General features: G+C 40.4%; 1 protein-coding gene across 3 annotated transcripts in view; it reads left to right on the top strand.

The window, feature by feature from the left end:
- The window catches only part of rad17 (RAD17 checkpoint clamp loader component), a 39,799-nt gene that overhangs the window by 4,205 nt on the left and 10,739 nt on the right, over positions 1-24,855 (top strand). For 2 of the 3 annotated variants that reach the window (XM_055631241.1, XM_055631247.1), the window contains exons 4-13: positions 2,541-2,624; positions 7,157-7,319; positions 8,583-8,719; positions 9,071-9,123; positions 11,178-11,303; positions 12,441-12,510; positions 16,748-16,859; positions 18,211-18,405; positions 20,044-20,129; positions 20,290-20,436. In XM_055631241.1, coding sequence (XP_055487216.1) covers positions 2,541-2,624; positions 7,157-7,319; positions 8,583-8,719; positions 9,071-9,123; positions 11,178-11,303; positions 12,441-12,510; positions 16,748-16,859; positions 18,211-18,405; positions 20,044-20,129; positions 20,290-20,436 — 1,173 coding nt within the window. The remainder of the gene's footprint in view (positions 1-2,540; positions 2,625-7,156; positions 7,320-8,582; positions 8,720-9,070; positions 9,124-11,177; positions 11,304-12,440; positions 12,511-16,747; positions 16,860-18,210; positions 18,406-20,043; positions 20,130-20,289; positions 20,437-24,855) is intronic. The other variant, XM_055631256.1, reaches the window with a different exon arrangement.

A 24,855-nucleotide genomic window follows, 5' to 3' on the forward strand; every position in this document is an offset into this window, starting at 1 on the left:
TATACATATGGGTCTAAGCTTTATTTACTATTGCAGTATACTCCTTACTTTACTGTCCTCCCTCCTTTCACCCAACATACATTTTTTTTTTTTTTTAAACATGTCCTAACATACCTCTAGTCTTAGTTTCACCATTCCTGCACTTTTATGACTTTCATTAGAGTGTAACCTGTATTATGGTTAGGTTAGTTTCTTAGAAAGCCACCCATATGGCAGTTTCTCTTAATGTAAACCATTTTTTTTCCCCCCGCATTGAATCCCATATTTTAAGTTGAAATACATTCCTACGGAAACTTTTTCTCGTCCCCATGAGTGCACAGTGTACAGACAAGGGAATTTGTTGTTTTAATTAACTCGATAAAATATCGTTAAATAGATTATCAATAGATGAGATTGCCTTATCAGTTTCCAAAGCAAATCTCACAGGTGGATCCCCTCTGCGAACCGGCAGCCTGCAATAATTCTACCGGTATCATCGGAAGAAGTTGCCTCGTCAGTCTCCAAAGCAAACCCTGCTGATTGTGAATCAGTAGCTGCAAGTGTTGTCCTTGATAAATTAGGTCAATTCTCTAAATACATTTGGTGCTTATTTATTTACATTTCCCACATGAATTCCATAATAGTGAATTTTTATTCCACATCTCAGATTTTTTGGTGGTGATTTGTGGATTATTTTACTTTCAGATCCGTGTATGGCTTCATTGGTTCTAATTTGTGTAACCTCTTCCAGTTCTGCAATACACGGAAAAGTCTGGTTTTCCTAATTTTGTATCCTTGAGCATCCCTGGATGCAAACATTTATCTGTCTTGCCTTCAGCTATCAAGACTGATATCTTTAGAACACCTTACCTAAAATGCTCTATTTTCTGATGTTCTTTCTCTTTTATCAAAGCTTAACATCTGATCGACAGTCTTAGTCATTTGATGTGATATGTCCTTATGTTGCTCTGATTCAAACTTTGTATTATGGCCCCTGTGAAGGTTTTCCTTCATTAAATACGCTCTTGATGTTCTCTTGGGTAAATGGTACCAGATTTTTCATTTACCAAACAAATATCTGCAAGATTAGCTCTTTGTTTTCACTATTTAAGTCTAAAGATAGTTATGTAACCCAAGAAGACATGCATTGTAACATTGAGATCCTAATTTTTTGAGAATTATGATCCTTATCTGTCATTTACATTTGATGTAACTGCCTAATTTCTGAAAGGTACCTGATTGACATTTCAATGGTAGACAGTCAGGCACTGTTCTAGATAATACATTTGAAAATCTCATCATGTTATCATATCATCATAAAGCAAATTGATCTTGTCCATTGCATAAAGCTTTAATCTAATAGTTGAGTGTTCTGAAGAAAAGTTCTGAAGAAATTTTGAGAATTTGGGATTAAGGACAAAGTGACAGGGGAGATTTGCAAAATGAGTAATGATAGCTATAATCTGTGAGGAAAAAGCAGTAGATACAAACAAGATTATACCTACTATTAAATATAGTGCGTAGAACAATAGTAAACTGAAAATTGAAGACTGTTTCTCTGAATGTATTGCAACAAGGCAAGTGAATTAATGCCAGGAATAGATCGGCTAGATGCACAGCGTAGGGGAATCGAGGACCAGAGGACATGGGTTCAAGGTGAAGGGGAAAAGATTCCATAGGAATCCGAGGGCAACTTTTTCATGCAAAGGGTGGTAGGTGTATGGAACAAGCTGCCTGAAGAGGTAGTTTAGGCTGGGACTATCCCATTGTTTAAGAAACGGTTAGACAGGTTCATGGATAGGATGGGTTTGGAGGGATATGGACCAAGCGCATCAAGTGGGACTAGTGTAGCTTGGACATTGTTGAGCAAGTAGGGCCGAAGGGCCTGTTTCCACACTGTATCACTATGACTTTAAATGAGAAAGTGAGAGATAAACACATAATGTGCCGTCAATACATATATTTTCACCAAATATGGTAGTAATTCACAGTTTTGACTAACTCGATTTTATTTATTAAATTTTAGTTAGCATTAACTTTAATTTTATCCACCACAAATGATTTTGAAATACATGGTATTGTAGAGGCACAAACGTCGTGAATAAATTATTTCTTTATTCAGGCGTTGTACGTAAGATTATACATGCACGTTTAGCACTCTAACATAATAGTCATTGTTGCTGCTGAGAGGCTGTTGCCTCGTGGGCTCGAGCTGAGCTCCTGCTGAAGTGGCAGGACACTCTCATGAAGAGAAAGGAAGAGAGCGAGAGAGGGAAGGTCGGTTCTTATATACTAGGGCACACCCCCATACCCCTTGACCCTACCCCCGGCTGCCGAGGGTTCGCATAGCAAGAGTGGCCTAACCACTACGTACCACTACAGTATTGTTTCTTTTTCGTGTTAATTGAATTTGCCATAAAATTTCAAATGCTGAAAAGGGATTTGCTTAACTATTTCTAATTCAAACTTTATATCATAAACGTTACTGAAAAAGCTACAGGTCTAACCATGAAAATGAAGCATGATGGTTTTCTGTGTTTTTCTGATTCCTCCATTTTCAGAGTGAACTTGCAGTTCACAAAAAGAAAATTGAAGAGGTTGATAATTGGCTTAAGGCCCATACAACAAAGAGATGTCATCAGCAAGTGAGTCACTACTTTCATTTTGGTTTCATTTTATCATGATGTTAATGCTAGAATAGGTTCAGGATATTCCTCCTTCTAGCCTTACATTTCATGCCTCTTCTCTCCTTATCTCATTAACCTTTGTCTTTTCATTATCATGTCTCAGTTTTCTGACACAACAGTAACAACTTTCCTCTGAACTAGAAGTCATGTCATGTAAATCTTGAGGAAATAATCTGCGCTGAATTTCTATCTTGAGTTGAGGAATTTCTCTCATTGCTGTTCAGAAAAGAACAAGGTGATTTCCCCAGCATTGAATTCAGTATTTCTCTTTCAATCATTTCAGTGTCTGGTGACAACATGATCAGCTGGTGATTTGGAGGCAATGTATAGCTGGCTTATTCGATTTTCACTGTACCTTAATTGGTACACGTGACAATAAAATACATTTGAACCTTTATAGTCTGTGGAGGTGTCTCCAAAATATGGCCCGCTGGACACATCCAGCCCACCACGAGATTTTATCCGGCCCACAGCAAGCTCTGAGCTACCCCGGGTCCTCAAGTCTAGCGACTCAGAGAATTTGTAGCATGTTTGCAGCGTTTGCTCTCCACACAACAGATTTGTTTTCTTGGGAACGGATCTTTGGAAGAATGGGTTCAAACCGGATTCCCAGTGCCAGGTAGGAGCCCATAGTGTTCAGGCTCTCTCCCAGTAGAATACATAGATAATTACTTGTTTCAGTCGCCGCCTGACCCTTCCCTCGCCTCTCACTCTCAGGTACATCATGTCTGTTTCGGGCCTGCTTCCTGCTCTTGTTCACCGCTTTAATGCTTCATCTCCCTCACTGCCAGCTCCCACTTTTCTCTGCTCGAGCCCCGACTCTTCCCTTCGCTTTCTCGCCATCTCTATCTCCGATTCAGAGAAAAGGCGAGTGACCAAAAGTCCATTCCAAGCTCGCGGACACCATCGGCTACCTTGTCTATCCACTACCCCTGTTTGCGCATCGGAACTGGAATATTCCCTCTAAGATCCAGTCCGTACAGCACATTTCTTTATTTGTTCCTACGGCCTGCAAAAATTCTTCCCAATATATAATGTGGCCCTCATGCTGAAACGTTTGGAGGCCACTGGTCAACTGCATATCAAACAAAGTGAATTTACTCAGAAAACAAGAATTTTATTTAAAGAGCATAGTAAACAGAATTAATGACAGTAATTGCTGCAATTTCTCCCAATAACTGTAATTTCTCTAGTATAAGACAATGGGTGGAAAAAAATTACATACCAGTTATGTGCCTAATATGTCTTGTATCGTTTTCAGAAGTGCAATTATCTGGCATGATTGAATGTGGGATTACCCAATTTATCTCCACTATTATTGCTTTCGATGTTTGTGAAACCTTGCCAAGTAAAAATTGACCTATTTATTGTCCAAAAATATTATCTGTACTTCAATTCTCCACGACTTTACAATATTACATGGTTAAATTCCCCGTTTGACAACCACCCTATACAGATCTATATTTTCGCCAACCAGATTCCAACTTCAATCAATTTCAACTGTTCTTCTGAACTTACACAACATCACAAGTTTTTAAATGTAGTTATTAGGTATAATTATGGTGCTCTGTAGGAGATGTAATCCCCCTGTGTTTCCCTGGCTGGCTATCTTTGTTGAATGAGTTTTAGCAGTGAGATAACAAGCTGCTTGACAATTGGAAACACCGCAGCTGATTCTTGTTTCTTAGTACCCATTTTTGTAAACCATACTATTATTTCAAATAATAATAATAAATTTTATTTATGGGCGCCTTTCAAGAGTCTCAAGGACACCTTACAAAAATTTAGCAAGTAGAGGAAAAACATGTAAGGGGAATGAAATAAATAGTAGAGACATGACTAGTACACAAATTAAAGACAGAATTCAATTCAAAACACAATATGAGGCAATTCAAGCACAGATGAAAAGGAAGGGGGACATGGGGCTAAGGATAGGCAGAGGTGAAGAGATGGGTCTTGAGGCGGGACTGGAAGATGGTGAGGGACACGGAATTGCAGATCAGTTGGGGGAGGGAGTTCCAGAGCCTGGGAGCAACCCTGGAGAAGGCTCTGTGCCCAAAACTGCGGAGGTTGGACGTGGATGGAGCGGAGACCGGCTGATGTGGATCTGAGGGACCGTGAGGGTTGGTAGGGGGAGAGGAGGTCAGTGAGTTATGGGGGGGGCAGATGGTGGAGGGCTTTGTAGGTGAGGACTAGGATTTTGTAGGTGATCCGGTGGGAGACGGGAAGCCAGTGAAGTTGTTTGAGGACTGGAGTGATGTGATGCCAGGATTTGGTGTGGGTGATGAGTCGGGTGGCTGCGTTCTGGACCAGTTGAAGTTGGTTGACGAAGGTGGAGCTGATGCCAAGGAGAAGTGAGTTGCAGTAGTCCAGTCGGGAGGAGATGAAGGCATGGATGAGTCCATTGATTACGTTACCTATCAACCTTCTAAACTCGGGGAATACAAATCAAGTTAGCTGAACTCAGAAGTCACCTTTCCAACTTCTTCCTGGGATTCAATTTCTAAAGTGAAATCTAGTATCCATGAATTTGTGCTGTTGCATTGCTTCTGTTTTTTTTAAATCTCAAGTTGTTGAAATAAAAGCCAACATCCATTTCTGATTATTTCTTTCTCTCTGCACTGTCATCAGTGTATATCTAAACCCCTTTGCTTTTGCAGACCTGGTCTCCCGCCTTTATCTAGATGTTGATTGCCATATGACATCATTTTGACAAATCAATTCCAAGTAGTTTTTCTGTAACATGATAGTTGTGTTCTGCAGAAACTTCGTGTTATATTAAATCACATTATAGAAAACAATTGTCAATGGGGGAAAGGGGAGGTCGGACTAGGAAGTTTTGCCATAGCAAGGTTATTTTTCCTGCAGGATTTTCAAAAACAAAGCTCTTTTAAATTGCCATTAGTTTATTTTTGTTATTCAAGCTAAAAATGCAAAGGGTGCATGTTTATTGTTTAATAGAGTATCTTTGTGCAAATGTGCATTGTGGGTGGCTCAGTGGTGCATCTGGTAGAGCTGCTGCTTCACGGCATCAGCGACGCAGGTTTGATCCTGACCTCGGGTGCTGTCATATGTGGAGTTTGCATATTTTCCCTGTGAGACTGGGTGACCGACTCGCCCCAAAGATGTGCAGGTTTGTAAGTTAATTGGCCTGTGTAAATAGCCCTCGGCGTGTAGGGAAAGGATATGAAAATGGGATATTATAGAGCTAAAGCGAATGTGTGATCGATGGTTGGCATGGACTCGGTGAGACGATTGTGCCTGTTTCCATGCTATATTTCAAACTAAACTTGTATCAATAGAAACAATTGCTTGTCAATTTCAAATGGCCACCCATGGTAAAAGTAACAGATGGTTTTTTTTAAGATAAAATCGTTACATGAAACCAGTCTCTTTTTTTCCCACATTTTTTTTACCCATAGCAGCTTTTTGTTTGCTTGTTAGTTTCTATACTAACTGAAGTGATTCTCTTTGTTCCCGATCAAAATTGTGTTATAACCAATTCATCCTGCTTAATAAAAATAGTAGAAATAAGGAACTGCAGATGCTGGTTTACAAAAGAGGACACTGAATGCTGGAGTAACTCAGTGGGTTAGGCAGCATCTCTGGAGAATATGGACAGTTTCGGGTCGGGAACCTTCTTCAGATTCTGATCCCAAACAATTGCCTATCCATGTTTTTCAGAGATGCTTCTTGACCCACTCAGTTACTGCTCACTCAGTTAACATATTCAATTAGCATTATGGAAACATGTTATAGCAGAATTACCTGCACATCCCTTTATTATTTGCTTCTCCTATCCATACACTGTTCCATGCCTCTTCATTACACATCATCTGTAAACATGGATATCAAAGGGATTTCCCTCATCTAATTAATTAATATACGAAAAGTTGAGGACCCTGTGTACGTCCATGTGATCAGCACATTGCACCATCCTCCAATTAGAAAGCAAGGCCTCTGTTCCAACTCTTATCTTCCAACCAATTAGTGTCCTCTGTCATATTTTATTACAGCATATAAGTGGGCCATTAGGTTCGTCAAGTCCATGCTGGCTTTCAGAGAATTCCCACCAGCCCCATTTTCGTTGCTTATTTCTTTTATCCTTTTCTCCCTCCCCTACCCTCTCCCCTTCTCTTTTTTCAACTTCCCTCCTATCCATTCTCCTGCCACTCTCTTATATCAAGAGCAATTTACAGTAGCCAATTAATCTGCTGCAAAGAAACAGGATCACCGGGGAAAACTAATGCAAACACAGTGGAAATGTTTAAACTCTACATAGACATTACCTGAGGATAGGATTGAATCTATCTTGCAGAATTATGCAGCAGCAGTGCTGACTGCTTTGCCGCTGTGCCATCCTCCAATCAGCATTGAAACATCAAACATAAAGCAATTCTCCTTATAGTAGCAGAGTGTTTTAAACTTTAGTAGCATTTGTGGTTTTCTAAATGAATCTTAATTGAATATGTTTACATTTTATCTAAAAGGATGGCTCCATTCTGCTGCTAACGGGTACTGCAGGCACCGGCAAGACTGCTACAATACAGGTTCTTGTAAAGGAACTGGGAATTCAACTACACGAATGGGTAAATCCATTATCACAGAATAAATTTAAAACTCGTGATGAATTTGACGACTCCTGTAATACTGGTAAGAGCAGATTTTAGTGGATTGTGAAGTTATTTAAACTATATTGTAGACCATGCCACTACTGTGCAAATAGTATTATCACATCAAGACCTGTTCAAATGGCAGCTGGTAGCCACAATAGATTTAAGCTAACAATGAGATTGGTGGAAGATTTTGATGTACATTGTCGTTTAGAGAAAAAAAAGATCTATCTATAATCAAGTGGGTAATTGCAAAAAAGAACATATTCTTTCAGTGCATTGTTCATCTCCATCTCCAAATTACAGTTTGTTTAAAAAACATTTTCTCCTGGCATGTAGCTCCACGCTTGATATATGTCCGTATGTGCTTGGATATTTGTGAAACGGTAATCATTTTTAATAGGGACTTATTGGGCTCCTGTGACCCACAAGGAAATCATAAATGTTTGATATCAAAACCCCCCCCCAAAAAAACGTTTATTTGCCCCCTTTTTCAAAACAAAAATAAGGATTTACTGAGGTTGTGCTTTTGAACTCCTCGGAAATGATAAAGATGAGTATAATTGCTAACCAGTTCATCCAATATTACCATTTGCTTCTCAACCACTTCAACCTTTTTGTTTAGCCTTCCTCCAAAAGACTTCCTTATTCAGTTCTTGGAGTTGGAAAAGAATCAGTAATATGTAGCATAGTATCACTTTATCACTCACCCAGTATAAAGATTTCAGACATGGAGCAGCTTGTGCACTCTGGAGTTCAGGCAAGCAGCGGATTGTACACTCTGGAGTTTAGAAGGATGAGAGGGGATCTCAATGAAACATATAAGATTGTTAAGGGTTTGGACACGCTAGAGGCAGGAAACATGTTCCCAATGTTGGGAGAGTCCCGAACCAGGGGCCACAGTTTGTGAATAAGGAGTATGCCATTTAGAACGGAGACGAGGAATCACTTTTTCCTCACAGAGAGTGGTGAGTCTGTGGAATTCTCTGCCTCAGAGGGCGGTGGAGGCAGGTTCTCTGGATGCTTTCAAGAGAGAGCTAGATAGGGCTCTTAAAAATAGCGGAGTCAAGGGATATAGGGAGAAGGCAGGAAAGGGGTACTGATTGGGGATGATCAGCCATGATCACATTGAATGGCGGTACTGGCTAGAAGGGCCGAATGGCCTACTCCTGCACCTATTGTCTATTTTCTATAAGGCTCTCCACTGATTGGCATCCTTTACATAATCTCAATTTTATCTTTGAAGAGAATATGAATTCAGTTTTCCCCAATCTATGTAAATATATTGTTTGATTGACTTCAGACTCAAGCTTTCAGGCGTATGTGAGCAAGCCACAGTCTGTTCTATTTCAAGAATTTTTACTGCGAGCCAACAAGTATAAAAAACTCCAGATGGTGGGAGATACTATGGAGACAGACAAGAAACTGATTCTTGTAGAAGTGAGTAGAATTTCAAAAAACTTCTTAATTGTTTCCTTGCAAGATAAAAAATAACTTTTAGAGCAATTCACACAATTGATGTAAAATCTTTGAGATAGTTTGTACCTGATGTGCATCTGCAGAAAAGTTCAGATGTCTCAAATGGTCTATTAATTGTTTGTTGCTCAGCTTTTGGAATCGTACAAAATAAATGGTTTCTTCAAAGTTACAAAGAATATTCTTTGAAATATTGATGAATTTTAAAATATTACTGAGGTTATTCAAGCTTTATAATGTGCATGATAACTTTCTGTACTTTTAGATAAAACATTATATGTAGTGTCATTAATAACTCTTGTTCTTGCCCCATAGGATATCCCTAATCAGTTTTATAGAGAACCCTCCTGTTTGCATGACATTTTACGGTAAGATTACTCAAATAATTATGAATCACAGAAAAACTATCATCGTTTTTTGATTACCAGGTAGCCATTTATATATCCGTCTGAAGAAGGGTCTCGACCTGAAAAGTCACCTATTTCTTCTCTCCAGAGATGCTGCCTGTCCCGCTGAGTTTCTCCAGCATTTTGTGTCTGCCTTTGCTTTAAACCAGCATCTGAATGTCCTTCCTACACAAGGAACTACAGATGTTGGTTTACCATGTAGGACACAAAGTGCTGGAATAACAGTGAGTCAGGCAGGATCTCTGGAGATCACGGATAGGCGATGTTTCAAAGCAATGGCCAATTTGCGTTGGTGGCTTAATCACACATAAACAGTGGATGTGAAGCTATCATAAGAAAGTACAACAGTTTTCACTAGGCTCTTTGAAGACATCTGCGGAACAATCAGTCTCTTTTGTTCAAACCTTTCTGTAAATGTATTCTCTGTACCCCGTTCCACAATCCATTTACTCTTTGCAGTTCCCCTTTATTAACTCTCAAAATCTTGATCTCTTGATGACTCTCAGCATTCAGCTGCATCTATTGTTCAGTGCTGACATTCAACAATGCCTCACTAATTTTACTCAAGGTATATAACACTTTGAGATTTGGCCTTTAGTTTCATTAGGCTTGTGGCATGTTTGAACCTGCTATGTAAACTGCTCTCTTTGATGATCTGAACTTGGTGGCATGACAATTTAAAATAGGGTAATTAAGTTAACAATACCCATTTCCTAGCAGGTAACATCATAAATGACAGTGAAAAGGTGCAAGTTGGAACAGAGCAAGCTAAATGGAATTAAAAGGCATGCTGCCAACCAATATTCTTAGCTATTGGAGCAAAACCAGCCAAATGTACAGGCCACAAAGTCACTGATTTGCATGCTTATTCATAGCTATTTGCATAGCTTTACCTTGTGCAAGGAATTAGCCTAATCTAGGAATGGGTAGAGCTGAAATGGCAAAATCACATTTAAATTTTAAAATATGATAGATGAGCCTATTTAAATATAAATAGCCATAAGACAGAACAAAAATTACTGTTGGTTCTGCCTTTAAATTATTATTAAGACTGTAGAAGAGGATACGGAGAAAGGTGGGTGCCAAAATAAGAATGAAAACATTATAAAGAGGTATGTACAGACTTCATGCAGAGTTAGAGGGAACCTTTTGATTCTCTGTTCCATTACCGCTGCACTAGTGGTGTAAGGACTGTTGCTTAATTTGGCACCACAAGCTATCCAAGTAGGTACCACTGGACCTTGTAGCTCAACAGCATACATTAGACATTATTTTATTTTCTGTGAACAGATATTGGAGTCACTGGGAAATAAGAAATAGAAGCAGAAGGTGGTTGGATCGCCATTCTGTTCGATAATGACTGATCTTTTCCTTTTGTGTTTCTTTCCAGCAAGACCTCAATATCCATTGATTCCCTGTCATGACTAGACTCAGTGACTGATCCTCCATAGCTCTCATCAGTAAAGAATCCCAAAGCTACATTACCCAGTGCATAACGGACTTTCATCGCATGTCATTGAGTGACCAACTGCTTATTTTGAGAAAGTGTTATAAAGAATTGGGCAAGCTAAGGCTATTCACACAGTACAATGTATTAAGTTGGTAGACCACATTATTGCTAACAATCTGATTATCATTTACAACTTCTCTGAATCAGTTGCTATCCCGATCAAAAGAAAGCCTTCCAGCTGAAGTGTAAATGGTTAAAATAAAGCTGAAAAGCCAATGCTTGGTTTATGTAGCCTTAACCATAGTGAATCTCAACATACATTTTATGGGCTTAACCAACAACCGTGCGTACAGTTTGCATCGATTTAAATGGATGACAATAGGCTTAACGATTTGAGTTGTGTTTGAAATAACTTTAATTATAGCACAGGAGTGGCTGTGCAACTCTTTATGTCTGTGTCAGTATAGCAGAACTGATCCTGCTTTACAACTATTTGGAGTATATTTTTAACTGAGGAATTGGCTTAAATTATATCAAGCAAACTTAAGCACTTTTTTTTAATCAGGAATTTTATTCAGACAGCAAGATGTCCATTGGTGTTCATAATATCTAACAACGTTTGTGGAGACAGCAATCAACGTTTGCTCTTCCCAAATGACATCCAAAAGGAATTGGGTATCTTTAATATTAGGCAAGTACTAATTCTTTATAGTTGGTCATTGTAAATGTGTTTGTTGTTTTTGATTTTGGCTTGTATAAATATTGTATTTTGGAGTTTAAAAGATGTCTGGATTAATAAACACGTCTAATCTTTTCATTTTCAATTTCTTATGTCCCTGCAAAATGCTGACAGTGTTAAAACTTGAGTTATTTGCATTCAGTTCACTAGTGACAGGAATTAATTGTCCCAACTATACCATTGGTTAAAATGAACTGACTGAGCAGAACAGTTTTGGCCTTGAATTTGTTTGATGACTTAACCATATAACATATAACCATATAACAATTTACAGCACGGAAACAGGCCATCTCAGCCCTTCTAGTCCGTGCCGAACACTTATTCTCCCCTAGTCCCATCTACCTGCACTCAGACCATAACCCTCCATTCCTTTCCCGTCCACATACCTGTCCAATTTATTTTTAAATGATAAAATCGAACCTGCCTCCACCACTTCCACCGGAAGCTCATTCCACACAGCTGCTACTCTCTGAGTAAAGAAGTTCCCCCTCATGTTACCCCTAAACTTCTGTCCCTTAATTCTCAAATCATTGGACTTAGTCCATTGGCTCCTCCATAGCCATAGAAGAGTTATCATTTTTATATTGATTGAGGATAAATCATATTACGAAGTAAATGAAAATTTCTAATGTTTATCTCTGTCGGTAATCCTTCAAGAATTTATCCAGAAAGACAATTATTCATGTGCGGTCTTGACAGCCAGTATTGCCAATGGGTATCATACAACCTGCTCTGATTCTGCCTTCAACCATGTCAAAATAGATGCACTTAACGCATGGGATACTGATTAGAGATCACAAGCAACAAATCTTAAATTATCTATTATTCCTCCCCCATGAAAAAGCAATACTTTACAAAATAAGACCATCTCACTTGGGGGAGTTGAGGTAACTTATCTCTAGCTGAAATTTATTATGAAGGTTGTACATCCTTATAAATTACTGGCATCTGATAAGAAGCAAACTCAGATTTTATTTTATTTAATACATTTTAATCACTTTCCATCAATGAAAGCTAATAGAAAATTGATTTCCAAATCATTTTGCTTTAATCTGTATTTCAAATTAATTATTGTTTCTTATTTGACAGTTTTAATCCAGTGGCTCCCACGAGTATGTTGAAAGTTCTAAGTAGAATATCTGCCCAAGAGGCTAGCAAGGTAAATCCTTGTTTAATACAAATGGTTATGTTTTTTCAGCTTTTGTTTTTGCCAGAGTTTTCAAATATGTTGTTGACTATCAGAAGTATTCTGGCAATTGCCAAAATGTCACTTGTTTATGTTAAATACGGGAGCAGTTGTCAGCAGACCAGAGGCAGCATCGCAGACTTCACACAACATCTAATGTACACTTCATTGGGTAAACATCAGGAGCAGAGGACAGGTGCCCTATGTATAGGCTGCTGTCACGTAGGAACAAGTGTGGTTCTAAAATAACTTGACCAAATAGGAATAATTTGGCATGATGAGGTGGAATTTGAATGCTGCTAAGTTTTTGCCCAACGAACAAAGCGCTGGAGTAACTCAGCGGGTCAGACAGCATATCTGGAGAACATAGAGAGGTGACATTCATGTGTCGGGACTCTTCTTCATACTGCAAGGGTCCAGGCCTTCCCCATTCTGAAGAAGGGTCTCAACCTGAAACGTCACTTATCCTTGTTCTCCAGAAATGTCTCCTGACATGATGAGTTACTCCAGCACTTTGTGTCCTTTTGTGTAAACCAGTCACTGCAGTTCCTTGTTTCTAGGTTTTTGCCCACTGAGATGACCAGTTCACTGCTGATTATTCTTTCCATGGAGATATCATTCCACAATTCCTTGCAGGAGAGATTTGGGTTAACCTTGTCCAAGGTGTTCCAATATTTTTCGTCTTTTTATTGGATGTTTGTCCAGTTACCTCCCTTTAAGAATGAAGTTCTTAAAAAATTCAAGCTCTTTGTTATTCACTTCGTAATTTGAGTTTAAATATATGGCCAGAATAGAAATCATGCTTACAATTTGCAGTGCAAAATTGAGACCATACTTGATGCGCTGGATTTGACCATAAATGGTAAGCAGATGAACTGTGGAGAAACATTATGAATTGTACAATCAAATTGAAACACACAAACAAAATTGGTTGAAACGACTGAAGACTCAAATTTTATAGAATTCTTATAGAATCTTATAGAATTTTTTGACGATGTAACTAGTAGAGTGGATAATGGAGAACCAGTTTATGTGTTGTATCTGGATTTTCAGAAGGCTTTCGACAAGGTCCCACATAAGAGATTAGTATGCAAACTTAAAGCACACGGTATTAGGGGTTCAGTATTGATGTGCATAGAGAACTGGCTGGCAGACAGGAAGCAAAGAGTAGGGGTAAACGGGTCCTTTTCAGAATGGCAGGCAGTGACTAGTGGGGTACCGCAAGGCTCAGTGCTGGGACCCCAGCTATTTAAACTATATATTAATGATTTGGACGAGGGAATTGAATGCAACATCTCCAAGTTTGCAGATGACACGAAGCTGGGGGGCAGTGTTAGCTGTGAGGAGGATACTAGGAGGCTGCAAGGTGACTTGGATAGGTTGGGTGAGTGGGCAAATGCATGGCAGATACAGTATAATGTAGATAAATGTGAGGTTATCCACGTTGGTGGCAAAAACAGGAAAGTAGATTATTATCTGAATGGTGGCCGATTAGGAAAGGGGGAGGTGCAACGAGACCTAGGTGTCATGGTATACCAGTCATTAAAAGTAGGCATGCAGGTGCAGCAGGCAGTGAAGAAGGCGAATGGTATGTTAGCATTCATAGCAAAAGGATTTGAGTAATGGAGCAGGGAGGTTCTACTGCAGTTGTACAGGGCCTTGGTGAGACCACACCTGGAGTATTGCATACAGTTTTGGTCTTCTAATCTGAGGAAAGACATTCTTGCCATACAGGGAGTACAGAGAAGGTTCACCAGACTGATTCCTGGGATGGCAGGACTTTCATATGAAGAAAGACTGGATAGACTCGGCTTGTACTCGCTAGAATTTAGAAGATTGAGGGGGGATCTTATAGAAACGTACAAAATTCTTAAGGGGTTGGACAGGCTAGATGCAGGAAGATTGTTCCCGATGTTGAGGAAGTCCAGAACAAGGGGTCATAGTTTAAGGATAAGGTAGTCTTTTAGGACCAAGATGGGGGAAAAAAAATTTCACACACAGAGTGGTGAATCTGTGGAATACTCTGCCACGGAAAGTAGTTGAGGCCAGTTCATTGGCTGTATTTAAGAGGGATTTAGATGTGGCCCTTGTGACTAAAGGGATCAGGGGGTATGGAGAGAAGGTACAGGATACTGAGTTGGATGATCAGCCATGATCATATTGAATGGTGGTGCAGGCTCGAAGGGCCGAATGGCCTACTCCACCTATTTTCTATGTTTCTATGATTTCCCCTTCATAAATTCATGCTGACTTTGACCGATCCTTTCACTGCTTTCCAAATGCTCTGCTATAACATCTTTAACAATCAACTCGAGCATTTTCCCCACTACCGATGTAAGGTTAACTAGTCTATAATTCCCCGTTTTCTTTCTTCTCTCCTTTCTTTAAAAGTGGAGTTACATTGGCTACCCTGCAGTGCACAGGAACTGATCCAGAGTTGAGAGAACATTGGAAAATGATCACCAATTCATCCATGATTTCTAGGGCTGCTCAAATTTCACTGTACCTTAATTGGTACATGTGACAATAAGTTGACTTTGAAACCTAGACACCTTGAGTACTCTGGGATGCAGACCATCAGGCTCTGGGGATTTATCTGCCTTCAGTCCCAACAGTTTACCTAATGCAATTTCCTGACTAATGTGGATTCCCTTCAGTTCCTCCCTCCCACTAGATCCTCAGTCCCTGATTATTTGTGGCTTCCTTAGTGAGGACAATAGACAATAGGTCCAGTAGTAGGCCATTCGGCCCTTCGAGCCAGCACCGCCATTCAATTAGATCATGGCTGATCATCTCCAAACAGTACCCCGTTCCTGCCTTCTCCCCATATGCCCTGACTCTGCTATTTTTAAGAGCCCTATCTAGCTCTCTCTTGAAAGCATCCAGAGAACCTGCCTCCACCGCCCTCTGAGGAAGAGAATTCCACAGACTCACAACTCTCAGTGAGAAAAAGTGTTTCTTCGTCTCCGTTCCAAATGGTTTACTCCTTATTCTTAAACTGTGGCCCCTGGTTCTGGACTCCCCCAACATCGGGAACATGTTTCCTGCCTCTAGCGTGTACAAGCCTTTAACAATCTTATATGTTTCAAAGTACTTCTTTAGCTGTTCTGCCAAAGTGTTTAAGAAGGAACTGCAGATGCTGGAAAATCAAAGGTAGACAAATCGAAGGTAGGTCAGTCTGAAGAAGGGTTTCGGCCCGAAACGTTGCCCATTTGCTAGATGCTGCTGCACCCGCTGAGTTTCTCCAGCACTTTTGTCTACCTTTAACTGTTCTGCCATTTCTTTGTTTCCCATTATAAATTCACCTGTCTCTAATTATAAGGGACCTACATTTGTCTTCACTAATCTTTTCCTTTTTACATATCTCAAGAAACTTTTAGAGTCTGTTTTTATATTCCCCGCAAGAATTCTTTCATACTCCCCCCCCCCCCCCCCCCCCCCCCCCCCCCCCTCTTAATTAACCCCTTTATCCTCCTCTGTTGAGTTCTAACTTTCTCCCAGTCCTCTGGTTTGCTGCTTCCTCTGGCCAATTTATCTTTGTTTTCCTTCGATTTCTCACTGTCCTTGATATCCCTCATTAGCCATGGTTGAGCCGCCTTCCCCTGTTTTATTTTTTCGCCAGAAAGGGATGAACAATTTTTGGAGTTCATCCATGCGGTCTTTAAATCTTTACCAATGCATCTCCACTGTCAACGCTTTAAGTATAATTTGCCCGGGTATCCTGGCCAATTCCCGTCTCATACCTTCAACGTCTCCCTTCTTTAAGTTCAGGACCCTGGACTCTAAATTAACTATGTCACTCTCCATCCTAATGCAGAATTCCACCATATTGTGGTCACTGTTGCCCAAGGGGCTTTGCACAACAAGATCGCTAACTAATCCTTCCTCGTTACAATGCCTAGTCTAGGATGGCCTGTCCTCTGATCGGTTCTTCTACATATTGGTTTAAAAAACCATCCCGTGTACATTCGAGGAAATGCTCCTCCTTAGTGCTGCTACCAATTTGGTTCGCCCAATCTATATGTAGATTAACATCACCCATGAACATTTCAACATGCTTACAAATTATCTTTTTTTTCAAAATGCTAATATGCATCTGTTACATGATCAGTGATATTAATCAGCCAGCTCTTTGGAGGGGTGGACAGAGGGGGACGGTTATTCTTTACATTCAGAAAAAATAGTTATTTTAAATTATCTTGATGTGCAGAATGCTGGCAAGTCTATTGTTCCTGACAAGAGTGTATTGGAGATGCTCTGTACGGGCAGCGCAGGAGACATCAGAAGTGCAATAAACAGTCTTCAATTTACTTCAGTGAAAGGTAATTAACAAGTGGAAGGAAAAATTAAATTGTTAATACTTCTTGATTATAAAGTTATTTTCACACCAATTAATATTTTGCGTTTGGTAACTAAATGTGTGACAATGGTCATTTTTGCTTTGTCGTTGGAACCCGGCACATTGTAAACAATTAAATATATTATGAATCTAAACCTTTTAATTACATGTGAAATATGAAAATATATCATTGTCATTTTCCCATGGAAAGGTAAGACTAAAAGTAGTCTTGGGGTGAAACTGAGAGAGAGAGAGAGAGAGTAAGGATGTTTAAGAAAGAACTGCAGATGCTGGAAAATCGAAGGTAGACAAAAATGCTGGAGAAACTCAGCGGGTGCGGCAGCATCTATAGTGCGAAGGAAATTGCCGTTTCGGGTCGAAACGAAGGAAATGGGCAATGTTTCGGGTCGAAACGAAGGAAATAGGCAATGTTTCGGGTTGAAACGAAGGAAATAGGCAACCTTTTTGGGTCAAAAGTATTATTTCACACATTATATCTTTATTTATATGTGACATTTTATTTAATCTTGCATATAGTTAAATGCCAACATATAATGCGATTTGAAAAGCAAAGTAGAATTGGTTGGAAAATAGTGGAACGCAGGCAACTAAAACCTGCAAGAGAAGGGTACTTTATTTCTACACCAAGGCAGGGATTGTAATTACACCTTTATTGGGGAATTTCCATTGTAAATATCAGCAAATAAATTTGTCCACAAAAGTTATATAAATAAATAGATTGATATGTATTTTGGTTTGATGATAAATCAAGGGTTAGCATTTGTAAATGTTAGGAATGTCTCTGTTATCTCTGAGGGTTTGGTGTCACAATCTCCCTAACCTGTATGTGCTAAGTAATATGGGAGCACCAGCTGAAAATGTAACTACAATTAGATGATAACTCTACAATTGGATGAAAACAGGATCATTATGAGCTATAACTCACTACAGAGAAGAGTCATACCAATATTCATGATTAAAATTCACCTTTGAAGATTGTCACCTTGATTGAGATACCAAACTACACATGGTATCTATGCAACATACCAAAAGTGGATGACTGATTTTGAGAGGAATGGCGAAAGATTGAATTTATAATAGGATTTCAGAATAATATGATTGATACTGTATAGAATTCCAGTGATGACTCAGTCTTTCTCATTGATAATTTCCTAAAATGTGGAAATACTACAGACAAAATAATTTTTTATGGAGATAATACCCTGCTTTTATTAGTTTTGGTGCACAAAATTATTTTCTGAGTTACTCTGTGGTATAATCTGTAATTATATAAATGCCCTCATGCACAAAACATTTCTTTTTGAACAACTCAGGCAGCACGCCGGATCAGATTCATTTGTTAAACAGTAAAGGAAAGTCTTCAATAAGAACAGGCACATCTTCAAGAGGAAAATGTAAAGGAAATTCGTCAAAGACACATGAAAAGGGAAGTGGGCTACCTGCCATTGGCGGCAAAGACCAATCGCTCTTTCTGTTTCGAGCTCTGGGTAGAATTATGTATTGCAAAAGTAAGTTCCAGTTTTGAACAACTGTATTTGAAATCCTTTTCAACATAAATGCAAATGTTATATTCCCATACCGTAATCTGTTGAGAAAGTCGCAGAATCTGCAAGTTGCTTTTAAGAATGCTGATGCAAGGCATTGATTTTTCGAGCGAACCATCTGTATTCTTACCCCCCCCACCCCCCTCCCCATGTTAACACTTCCCAACATGTCTTGCAGCCAAGCATTGAAGACCTATCTATTATCCACAACTTTATTTTTTTATTATCTTCGTATTAACCTGTTAAACACTAACACAATTATCAAAAAAGCTCATCAGCGCCTCTACTTCCTGAGAAGATTACGGAGAGTCGGATTGTCAAGGAAGACTCTCTCTAACTTCTACAGGTGCACAGTAGAGAGCATATTGACCGGTTGCATCGTGGCTTGGTTCGGCAATTTGAGCGCCCTGTAGAGGAAAAGACTACAAAAAGTAGTAAACACTGCCCAGTCCATCATCGGCTCTGACCTTCCTTCCATCGAGGGGATTTATCGCAGTCGTTGCCTCAAAAAGGCGGGCAGTATCATCAAAGACCCACACCATCCTGGCCACACACTCATCTCCCTCCTACCTTCAGGTAGAAGGTACAGGAGCCTGAAGACTGCAACAACCAGGTTCAGGAATAGCTACTTCCCCACAGCCATCAGGCTATTAAACCTGGCTCAGACAAAACTCTGATTATTAATAACCACTTTCCGTTATTTGCACTTTACCAGTTTATTTATTCATGTGTGTCTATATTTATATCATGGTATATGGACACCTTTATCTGTTTTGTAGTAAATGTCTACTATTTTCTGTGTGCTTAAGCAAAGCAAGAATTTCATTGTCCTATACAGGGACACATGACAATAAACTCACTTGAATTTGAACTTGAAATGTATTAACAATGTGGATGGTTCGACTGCCCCAACTGTGGGAGAATAAAGAGGGAAGAAGATTCAACTTTATTGCCTTCCATCAGAGTGAGGAATGTGGGAAATCTGCTGTGGTGGATGTTTATGTTAACTTTTATGCAGATGTGTGACGTGTTGCTTTTTTTAGTATGGCTGTATGGTAATTGGGTTTAATTGAACCTTAATTGGTATACGTGACAATAAACAGACCTTTGAAGCCTTTGACTTCGATTTACATTAAGGTGTAGCACTTCATTTTTACCACCAGATGGTGGTGTTGGAGAATATCAGAGATTATTTCCCCTAAACATTGCATTTTATTGCAGGAAGGTGTCTGAATTGATAACAAATAATAATTACGATTTGATATTGAACTAAAGAAGTAATATAACAATATAAGAAAATAGGATCGGGAATAGACCCAAAAACTCTTCGAGGCTCTCGCCACTTATCATGGTCATGGCCGATCTGCCCCACCCTCATTTTCCCTTCTCTGACAGAAAGAAACCGTGACAATTGCATGAAATTAAATTGACTAAGAATGATTATATCTTGTTAAAATTGACATACATATTTAAAGCCACCACACAAATTCAGTTATTGTAGATTTGTAACTTATTCAGTGCTTGGCGATGACATTGATTTTTCAGTCTAATGTGTAAATTAAAATTGACCAGCCTTAAATAATGGCCATTTTGTTTTTTAAGGAGAGCCGCCCAATGACTTGCAGTTGAATCCATTACCGATCCATTTAGCTGAGCATGAGAGGGATCCACTTCTAGTCAATCCTGAGGTAAGAATAATCTTCGTGCTGGCATTCAGAACAAGGGACAGTGTAAGGAAGTTTATGATTGCTGGCCATGTCAGAGCAATATTGCTACAAGGACATGATTAAGCATAAGTGAACAAGATATTAGGAAGAGTAACATTTTTATGTCTTATTTGTATTTCAGGAGGTGATTGAAAATTCACACATGTCTGTGGAGATGTTCAATCTATATCTTCACCAAAATTATCTTGATTTCTTTGGTGACATAGACGACATTGTGCGAGCTAGCGATTACCTAAGTGATGCAGACTTCTTAACAGTAGATTGGAATGTAAGTAACAAACATTCATGAGCCAGGCCATTGTGATTCCTTGTGTAACTGATGAACATTGTGCTGCTTTAATTGCTACTGTGACTTACCTCAAAGATACTTTTATTGGCTGTGAATCACTTTGAATTACTTCCTTGATTGTGATGGGTGGGGTGTTGGTTTGCATCTGCCCACATAAACATTGTGAGCTCATTCATTTCTTCAGTATCAGTATATCTTTATTGTTATTTCCTGAGTACTCGCATACCCAGAGGAAACAAAAAAACGTTGCTCAACCAGTGTCCGTTCAGTGTGCAGTACAAATAACAACAAGTAAATAGAAATAAAAATACATATATCATGAACAAATTAAATTAAACACTCTACTCTCTACTAAACATCAACAGGCGTTCCGATCGACAGCTGCTGCAGTGTGTCCAGGTTGGTGGTTGGTGCGCGATACTTTGGCAGGGGGCTAAGTCCGTTTATCAGTCTTATAGCCTGCGGGAAGAAGCTGAGGAGCATCCTGCTGGTTTTGCAGCTAATGCTCCTGTACCTCTTCCCAGATGGCAGGATGGAGAATATGTGATGCGATGGGTGGTAGGGGTCTTTGATGATGGAGATGGCTCTGTTGATACATCTCTTCCTGTATATGTCCAGCAAGAAAGGGAGTGGAGCACCAATAATCCTGCTGGCGGTCTTCACAATCCTGTCAAGTTGGTGCCGTTCGTACGCCTTGCAGCTCCCGAACCAGGAAGTGATGCCGTTGGTTAATGTGCTCTCGACTGTCCCCCTATAAAAAGTTCGTAGATGTGTAGTGGGGAGACCTGCTTTACGTAGTCTTCGGAGAGGGTGTAGTCGCTGCTGGGCTCTCTTGACCAGTGCTGTGGTGTTGGTTGTGGACATCAGGTCATCTGACAGGTGGAGTCCTAGGAACTTCACGCTGCTGACCCTTTCCACATCAGCTCCATCGATGTGCAGAGGTGTATGGTGTTGTTTTCCCGCCCTCCTGAAGTCAACCACCATCTCCTTAGTTCTTGCCCTTTATAATGAAAGAAATGTGCTTCCAGATTATCAAAAGTCTGAACCCCCCAGAGTCAATTTAATTGTCATTTGGACCCCTGGAGGTCCAAACGAAATGCCGTTTCTGCAGCCATACATTACATACAAATAGACCCCAGACACAACAATAATTACATTTAACATAAACATCCATCACATAGCTGTGATGGAAGGCCAAATAAACTTATCTCTCCACTGCACTCTCCCCCCCCCGATGTCAGAGTCAGAGTCATAGCCCCCGGCTGGCGATGGCGATGGCGATTGTCCCGCGGCCATTAAAGCCACGCCGGGTGGTGCGAGGTCGCACACCGGGTCTTGATGTTGGAGCCCCCGGTGTGCGCTCGCAGAGTCCGCGGCCATTCCAGCCGCGCGGGGCAGTGGTGACAGGCCCCGCTCCAGGAGCTCTTCAACCCCGCAACTCGGGCGGGAGAAGTCGCCGTTGCAGGAGCCCTGAGAAGCGGTCTCCTTCCAAGGAGCCGTGGGCTCCCGGCGCCGCCGTCCACAGACCTGTAGAGAGCCTCCGACTCTCCGGTAGCAGCAGCAGCAGCAGCAGCAGCAGCAGCAACAGCAACAGCATCAGCAGCAGCAGCAGCAGCGCTCCTCCACCGCTCCGGACCCGGCCAGCTCCGCGACGGCAACGGTGAGTCGGCACCTGAGTCCCCGGTCTCTTCCTGTTGGAGGCCGCTCCTCGTTGCGGCCTCAACGACAATGGAAACCCGATGAGAAAAGGTCGGGTCTCCAGTGCAGGGAGAGATTCACAAAGTTTCCCCCCCCCCCCCCCCCCCCACCCCCCCCCCCCCCCCCACACACACACCCCTACATAAAATAACAAACACTACATAAAAACACAGACAAAAATAATAAAAACGCGGACAGGCTGCAGAGGCCGCTGCTGGCCAGAGCCGCGCCGCCTACCGAACAAAGATTCATATGATCTTCAGCCGCATGTTATTTTCCAGGTTAATAATTGCTTACTGATTTCAGAATTAGAATTAGAATGCACCCCAGTAGTATGAATATTGACTTATCTAACTTCAAGTAACCCTTGCTTTTACCCCCCTCTCTCTATCCATCCCTCCCCCTTCCTAGTTCTCCAAGCAGTCTGACTGTCCCCCTGATTAAATTGTTTGTGCTTTGTTGTCAGCTTCTCCTAGCTAACAATGATCTATTCTACATTTTCCTTAAGCCTCATCCCCTTTGATGTCTCATTTTTCACACATTACACTTCCTCTCTGTGTCTCCCTCAGCCCTGACTCTCAGTCTGAAAAAGGGTCTCGACCCGGAACGTCCACCCATTCTTACTATCCAGAGATGCTGCCAATCCCGCTGAGTTACTCCAGCATTTTGTGTCTATCTTTGGTGTAAACCAGCATCTGCAGTTCTTTCCCACTGATTTCAGTCTTTGGGGAAGCAGCTTTTGTGTTTGTTATGGCCATTTCTCAAATATTTTTTTTTCTTAACCAATCTCTTTTTGAATACACTTTGCTCTAAAGTTCCAATACTTAAAATGTACTTTTCCAAATCCTACTTTTGAGACAATATCAATCCTAAAGCATTATATTAGAATAGTAGAATTGTTTTAAATCGCATAATTTTATCATTTGCGCAATGTACATATTACACAATTTTTGCTTGCCTATTCTCCTTCACGCAACCAATATAGTTTGTCACATGACTTTCACAAATAATGTACCTCTGAAGCCATTCCCTTCACATACATTGACACTTTAAAGATGGTCCCTGGAATGCAGACAAGTGGAAACAATTCTAAGGTACTTATCTCATTTAGTACCTTAACTTCAAATGGGTTTCCTTCCAGGTTCCATTGAAAACTACAATTCGGGCTTGTTTATTTATTTTGGGGATTCATAATCTGCTCCTTATTTGCATGGTGAACATTTCAGTCATAATATATCAGCTAGAAAAAATGGACACGTATTCTTCAGAGTTATGATTGGGCAGTCAAGGCTTGTATCCACTGGAATTTAGCAGAGAGACGAAGGTCATAAGTAATAGGAGCGGAATGAGGCCATTCGCCCCATCAAGTCTACTCCGTTATTCAATCATGGCTGATCTATCTCTCCCTTCTAACCCCATTCTCCTGCCTTCTTCTCATAACCTATGACACCTGCACTAATCAAGAATCTCATCTATCTCTGCTTTAAAAATATCCATTGACTTGGCCTCCACAACCTACTGTGGCAAAGAATTCCACAGATTCGCCACCTTCCTGAATGGAGATGTTCGGGGCACGTGTTTTACGCAAAGTGATGGGTTCTTGGAACACACTTCCAGGGAGTGATGGAGGCAAATATAATATGAGCACTAAAGAGGCTCTTGGATATTATAATGGATAAGCAGGAAATTAGCTCTTAGGGCTAAGGGAATCGAGGGATATGGGGAAAAAGCCGGAACGGGGTACTGATTTTGGATGATCAGCCATGGTCATATTGAATAACAGTGCTGGCTCGAAGGGCCGAATGGCCTACTCCTGCACCTATTTTCTATGTTTCTATATTTTCTATGTTTCTGTGTTGTCATATTTGTCTACCCTTTGTATCTGTTTTATCCTTTACCGGAGACCTTAACTTAATTGTATAGGATCTTAATTCACTATTTGTGAAAGGAAAGAGAGAGCGAGAGAGAGAGGGGCAAGTTAAGAGAAACTCAAGATTCTGAAAAAAGCAGAAAAGACTGAAAACACTCAAAGCCACGGTGGCGCAGCAGTAGAGTTGCTGCCTTACAGCAAATGCAGCGCCGGAGACCCGGGTTCCATCCCGATTACGTGTGCTGTGTGTACAGAGTTTGTACATTCTCCCCGTGGGTTTTCTCCGAGTTCGGTTTCCTCCCACATTCCAAAGATGTACAGGTTTGTAGGTTAATTGACTTGGTAAATGTAAAAATTGTCCCTAGTGGGTGTAGGATGGTATTAATGTGCAAGGATCACTGGTTGTTGCGGACCCGGTGAGCCGAAAGGCCGGTTTCCGAACCGTATCTCTGAACTAAACAAAAAAACTATATGGGGAAAGAGGAACAAAGATAGACACAAAATGCTGAAGTAACTCAGCAGCATCTCTTTTGGAGAAACATTGCCTCTGTTTCTCTTTCAACAGATGGAACTCGATCTGCAGAGTAATGCCAGCATTTTCTCCTTTTGTTTCTGTTTTCCAGTATTTGTTGTTTGCTTTCCATTTTCAGTAGGAACTTGACAGTATGGACTTTGGGATGATATTTCCTCTTTTGGGAGAATTTAGTTCCATGGGTCACTGTTTAAATTTAATGTAGTGATGCAGAATTTTTTTTTCTGAGACTTAACTTTTTGGAGCTCACTTCCTCGAAGGACAATGGAAACACTTTGAATATTTTAACGGATAACAT

Source organism: Leucoraja erinacea, chromosome 3, assembly GCF_028641065.1.
Source record: "Leucoraja erinacea ecotype New England chromosome 3, Leri_hhj_1, whole genome shotgun sequence".
Taxonomy (NCBI): domain Eukaryota; kingdom Metazoa; phylum Chordata; class Chondrichthyes; order Rajiformes; family Rajidae; genus Leucoraja; species Leucoraja erinaceus.